Here is a 6,000-nt window from a genome sequence, read left to right as displayed (position 1 = left end):
TCATCGTATGAATGTGTTCAAAGTTGTGTTAGAAGTTACATGAAAGTCTTTTTTTGTTTTTCTTGACAAAAATGATTTTATAGTAAAGAACAAACCTAGTTTTAGGAGAAACCCAACTCATCAACTATAACCTCCTCAATACTAAGTTAGGAGAAACCAAACTCATCAACTATAACCTCCTCAATACTAAGTTACTACATTACCAACAACAAGCAGCCTAGCTTGCTTTCTTCTTCTTCTTACCATCGTAAAATAACATATACTACTGAAGCTATGTCAAAGTTTCTTACTACCACTAGTTTTATCATTCGAAGTGTGTGGGTCAATCTTGTTTTTGGGAAGAATAAGTATTTATATATTAACAAGACAAAAGCTGTCATATACAAAAGGTCCTTTTTTATACCTACCACATCCATCCTACACCCATAATTACAAATTCGATCCCTCCCACATAGAAGATGACTTCTCAGGATATGTGATACCCCAACTGCATACATGCCACGAGAAGAGAGTTAGAGGTGCATTCCTGAGGTGTATACTTTTCCGGCTTTAATCGAAAATCCTTTGGGCAGGAGACCGATGGTGGAATGTGGGTCAATCTTTATTAGCCTTTCTTGTTTAGGACCTGTACCTTTTTTTAAATAAATATAATGAGAGATTTTTATTTGTACCAAGGAGCATCCTTACGGATGAGAGTTGGAAGTAAGACTCGATCACTGGATGAAAGCTGGAAGTAAGACTTGATCATGAGACCTTACCCCAAACACACACACACACACGGAGTAATGCGAGATTTTTATTTGTACCAAAGAGTGTCCTTACGGAGGAGAGCTGGAAGTAAGACTCGATCAAGAGACCTTACCCGACACACACATGCTTCACCAATTGCTCTACACACTGCTGGTAACCTGTACCTTATTCTTATCCCTCGATAGGTCAAAACCAAGCCCAAATGCTCTAAGTGCTCATTCCTGGACTGGCAACTATGCTCAAGCTGCGTCGCATCGTCGCCCCAGCGGCTGCTGCTCGCCATGTTTTGTCTTCAGCAAAGCCCACCTATTCGCACACTCGCCGAGCCCTCTTCCTTTCTCCCACTCTTTCCTCCTCCTCCTCCTCCTCCTCCTCCTCCAGCTTCGAGTGGCTATGGCCTGCCTCTCTTCTCGTCGCCGCTGGAACCACCTCTCTCCTCCACCCTAACTTCGCCTTCTCTGACGCATCCAGCGATTCCAGGTCTGCCATAGATCTTTCTTCAATTCCGTTTCCCCCCCTCACCCAATCAAAACTAAATATTTTCTTGGCATTTTCCTCGTTATAATCAAACAACTCGTCGTAATTTTCTTCTTCTTTTTCTCTTTTGCATCCAAGTTCCATTGCAATGAAGTATGATCTGCGGCTTTGTTTTATATTTACATTCAACGTAGAGATAGCCTGGCCCAAGTTCGCCCCAACGCACTGCCGTCGTCCTTCATCGTTGAAGAACTAAAGGCCATCTGCGGTGTAAGTAAATTTTCATTACTGTTTGCCAACTTAAATCTCGACATAAACACACGTTTTTTTGACTAGGCAATGGGCATGCCCTCTAATCACCTATCATGTTGATTAATCATTCTTTAGGTGCTCATTTTCTAAAATTGATCCAAATAATTTTTATCTTTTGTTTGAAAATCCTCATGTTAACTGGTCATTTCTTTGGCAACCCTTTACATAAATTAACCATAAATTTTCCAAGTGCCATACAGCTGGAATTTGATTCCAATATCAATCTGAATGGACTTTTTTAGATAAATCTACCCACCTTGCTTTTTGTAGGAGGATGGAGTTGTCTTGGATGATAATGAGAGATATGCACATTCAATGTCAATCAACAACTTTTATCCTGTCATGAATGTCCCTGACATGGTAGTTTATCCAAGGTCAGTATATCTCGCACTTTCTATTTCTATGAACGCATTATTCAGAGGCTATTTCTATATTTTCATTTTTCTGTTCTCGTGGATGCTAGATCCCAGGAAGAAGTTGTTGCAATTGTCAAAGCTTGTAACAAGTATGAGGTAAATACTTAAATTTTTTGATTATTGCACTGTTAGACCCTTCGTGAAAGGCCATGCCATATTGTTCATTGTTGCTAGTGTATTAAGGCATGGTTGGGGTTGAAATAGTGCTTTAATTTGGCATATTTTAAGCAGAGGAGATAACAGATTAGCTTGACATTGATAAATAGCTTTGTTCATTGCCCATGCCTAGAAATCAATGCCCATTGTCATTGTCTGTTGACATAGGCCCCAACTTGCTCTAGTTTTTAGGAGCAGCCATGTTTGAGCAGTTGGGCATTTGACATCTGTAAATTGATATGAGACAAACAAAGATGGTTGTGACAGCTTTTTGAAACAACGGTTCAAGATAGGTATCATGGACACTCTGTGTGATGGTTGTGGGCCCCATTTGGAGACCTGATCATCAGGATCACGTGCAGCTAGGGATCCCAAGTGAAAAATAATAATCAATAGGGATTAAAATAAAATGAACCCCATCTCTCTCCTCTTAAGCCACTAAACCTTCACACAAAACAAAGGTTTCCACATCCTTTATGTTTCCTCCAATTAAGAAACCATTCCAACCATGGATCTCTCATTTTAAGGTTTACACAAAACATTCATTCTCTCATATGAGAAAATTCTATTTTCTAACCGGCAAAGCATAATCCTTTTTCCACACATTTAAAGGCTCTCCATTGGTCATTAAAATTTGGGTTTTCATGCAACTCCACATGCATAAACTACACCCTAATTTCATAACCAAATGCTCTCGATTTTCTCAACAATTATTAAATCAATTCCTTGGTTTAAAGGTCCAATTTCCCAACATGAACTAAATGAAACACCCTAAGTAAGAGGTCCACTTACCTGTGTGTGTGTCGAAGATCAATATACATGCCTAAACATACTCAAGAAGCTCATCCAAGCATTTGCAATTTCTACACCTAAACAACTTTCTTGCCACTCAATCATAGGCTCCAAACCGGATATCATGGTAAGCCACCTCCGAGATAGAGACCAATGCAACCCTAGCGTATCTGTAAAGCTTTTATAGCTTTTTTAACATGATTAAGACTTAATTAATGAACATAAGACAAATACTGTAGGAAAAGATTGAGTGATTGCATTGAGACGGGGGTCTTTATTAAATAGAGGTCGAAAAGGTACAACTGAAGAGGCACATCCTTGTGAAGGGGTGTGGCTCTTGAATCAATGGTTATGTCCTTGGGACTTAGGGGTGTGTCTTTTAATGAATAGACATGTCCTTTGACAGTGACCCATGTGCAAGGGTGTGACCCTTCACAGGTGTCTTTACAGTTAATGAGAGATTAAGGAGTAATTAGGGAGAGATTAAGAGAGTTAAGTCACAATCGTGACATTCCCTCCCACTTAAAACAAGACTCCGGCTAAGAAGAGATGGTTGTCTTTGAAAGAATTCCTGAAGAAGTTCTGGATATTCTTGTAAGTCTTCATCACTTTGCCAAGTAGAGTCAGAATCATCAAGATTGCTTCATTTAACCAAAAATTCTGTAGTGAGCTTATGTCGTGTTTCTTTCTATCTGACATCAAGATTTGTCTCTGGAATTAAGAGTATGTGTTCATCTTCGATTTCTGGAACATAATTCAAAACATCTAAAACTGGAAAATCATCGTCCATAAACTTCTTGAGCCAAGAAATATGGAAAGTTGGATGAATTCTACCCCAAGAAGGCGGTAATTCCAACTTATAACAGAGAGATGAGTTCTTCTTTATAATACGAAAGGGTCCATAATATCTTGGGCGAAGCTTTGCAAATATTGATTTCACTGTCTTGTATTGATAAGGGGCAATATATAATAATGCCAAGTCTCCTTCTTGAAATTCAATGTGACGATGATGCTTATTAGTTGTGCGCTGATATTGCTCTTGTACGCTGACCATCTTATCCTTAATCTGTAACATAATATCTTGCATTTCTTGAATGAGTTGGTGTGCTAAAGCCACTTTATGTTGAAGAACAAAGTTGGCAGGAACAAGGGGAGTATGGCCATAAGGTGCTTGAAAAGGTGTTATTCCAATAGCTGAATGATAAGAATTATTATAAGCAAATTCCACCAAAGGTAAATATTCTTCCCATGAAGCTAATCGAGACTGAATATAATGATGTAGCATTTCTTTCAGAATTTGATTAACTCGTTCCGTTTGTCCATCTATCTGTGGATGATAAGAAAAGCTAAAGAGTAAATTTGTACCAAGAGACTTGAATATCGAAGTCCAAAAATGTCTTGTAAATTTTGGATCTCGATCAAAAATTATAGATTTTGGCAACCTATGAAGTTTGAAGATATATTGTATGAACAATATTGCAATGTCTAAAGCTTGGGTTGCTTTCTTGCACGGAATGAAATGTGCCATCTTAGAAAATCTGTCAACCACCACAAGAATCTGTGTATTGTCTTTAGAAGATAGTGGCAATGAAGTGATAAAATCCAAACTAATACTTTCCCAATGTTCATTGAGAACTGGAAGTGGTTGAAGAAGATCCGCTGGAACTTGTCTGCTAGCTTTCATACGTTGGCACGAAAGACATGCTGTGACAAACTTAATAACATCTTGCTTCATTTGAGGCCAATAGTATGTAGCTGTCAAAAGACGATATGTCTTGTTGATGCTTGGGTGTGCAGCATAAGTGACCTGGTGATGTTCTTTCACCAATACTCTTCGAACATGAGTATCACGAGGTACACAAATACGATCTTGATAATATAGTAAACCATCCACTAATGTATATGCTCCATAAATCTTCAATTCGGAAGGAGTTGTATTCTGAGAATTGAGAATTCGAAATGCATTTCCAAAATCACGATTCTTTCAATAACGATCCTTGAAACCTTGAGATATATCCATTTCAAGTATAAAAATGGCCAAGACTGAAGCTGGCGGCATGCGACCGAGGGCATCTGTACCCACATTGTTAAGACCAGGAATATACTCAATTGTCATATGAAAATTGGCTAAGAATTCGACCCAACGCGCTTGCCTAGCATTCATAACTGGTTGCGTGAATATGTATTTTAAAGAATGATGATCTGTTTTCACCATTGAATCCGCACCAAGGAGATAATGTTTCCATGCATGATAGGCATGAATAGCCAAAAATTCCTTGTCATATACTAGGTATCTTACTTGAATCGCAGAGTGCTTATGATTGTCAAATGCAATAGCACGTCCTTGTTGCATCAAGACGGCACCAGTGGCAATATCAGAAGCATCCGTATAAACATCAAAGGTGAGAGTAGGGTTAGGAATAGCCATGATAGGAGTTGTGGTCAAAGCTGTCTTTAATCTTTCAAAGGCTTGTGTTGTGGCTTCAGTTCACTGGAATGTAGGAGCGGACTTTAAAAGTTTTGTGAGAGGAGCAGCTATTTCTGAAAATCAATGAACCTTTGTGTAATAGAAGTTGGCAAGTCCTAAGAAAGAACGAACATCATTGATGTTTGTGGGAGTTGGTCAATTGACAATAACCTATATTTTCTTTGGATCCACAAAAATACCGTCTGCTGAAACACCATGTTCGAGGTATTTCAAGGATGTTATGAAGAATTCACTTTTGCCTAGATTAATGTAAAGCGTATTGTCACGAAGCACCTGGAAAACGATCAAGATGTGTCCTGTGTTCGTCTATATTACGACTCAACACCAGGATGTCGTCAAGATAGATAAAAATGAACTTATCCAGAAAAGGACGAAAAAGATCATTCATCAGGCTCATAAATGTTACAGGGGCATTGGTTAACCCGAATGGCATGACCAGGTACTTGTAATGACCATATTTTGTGCGAAAAGCTATCTTATATTCATCACCTTCGTGAATGTGAATCTGATGATATCCAGACTTAAGATCAATTTTGGAGAAGACCTTTGCATGGAGTAATTGATCAAACAATTCATCAATGCGTGGAAGAGGATACTTATTCTTGATAG

The 6,000-nt window shown here is 38.6% G+C and overlaps 1 protein-coding gene across 6 annotated transcripts in view; it reads left to right on the top strand.

The window, feature by feature from the left end:
- Positions 1-900: 900 nt before the first annotated feature.
- The window catches only part of LOC147629030 (D-lactate dehydrogenase [cytochrome], mitochondrial-like), a 96,130-nt gene continuing 91,030 nt past the window's right edge, over positions 901-6,000 (top strand). For 2 of the 6 annotated variants that reach the window (XM_086812241.1, XM_086812240.1), the window contains exons 1-4: positions 903-1,230; positions 1,422-1,497; positions 1,810-1,913; positions 2,003-2,051. In XM_086812241.1, coding sequence (XP_086668367.1) covers positions 986-1,230; positions 1,422-1,497; positions 1,810-1,913; positions 2,003-2,051 — 474 coding nt within the window. In that variant the 5' untranslated portion in view covers positions 903-985. Of the gene's footprint in view, positions 1,231-1,421; positions 1,498-1,809; positions 1,914-2,002; positions 2,052-6,000 lie in introns of all 6 variants that reach the window. The other 4 variants (XM_086812245.1, XM_086812242.1, XM_086812243.1 and 1 more) reach the window with 4 other exon arrangements.

The sequence above is a fragment of the Cibotium barometz genome, chromosome 18, assembly GCF_041138505.1.
Source record: "Cibotium barometz isolate CiBa-2024 chromosome 18, ASM4113850v1, whole genome shotgun sequence".
Classification (NCBI taxonomy): Eukaryota; Viridiplantae; Streptophyta; class Polypodiopsida; order Cyatheales; family Cibotiaceae; genus Cibotium; species Cibotium barometz.
This window is presented reverse-complemented; position numbering and strand designations above follow the sequence as displayed.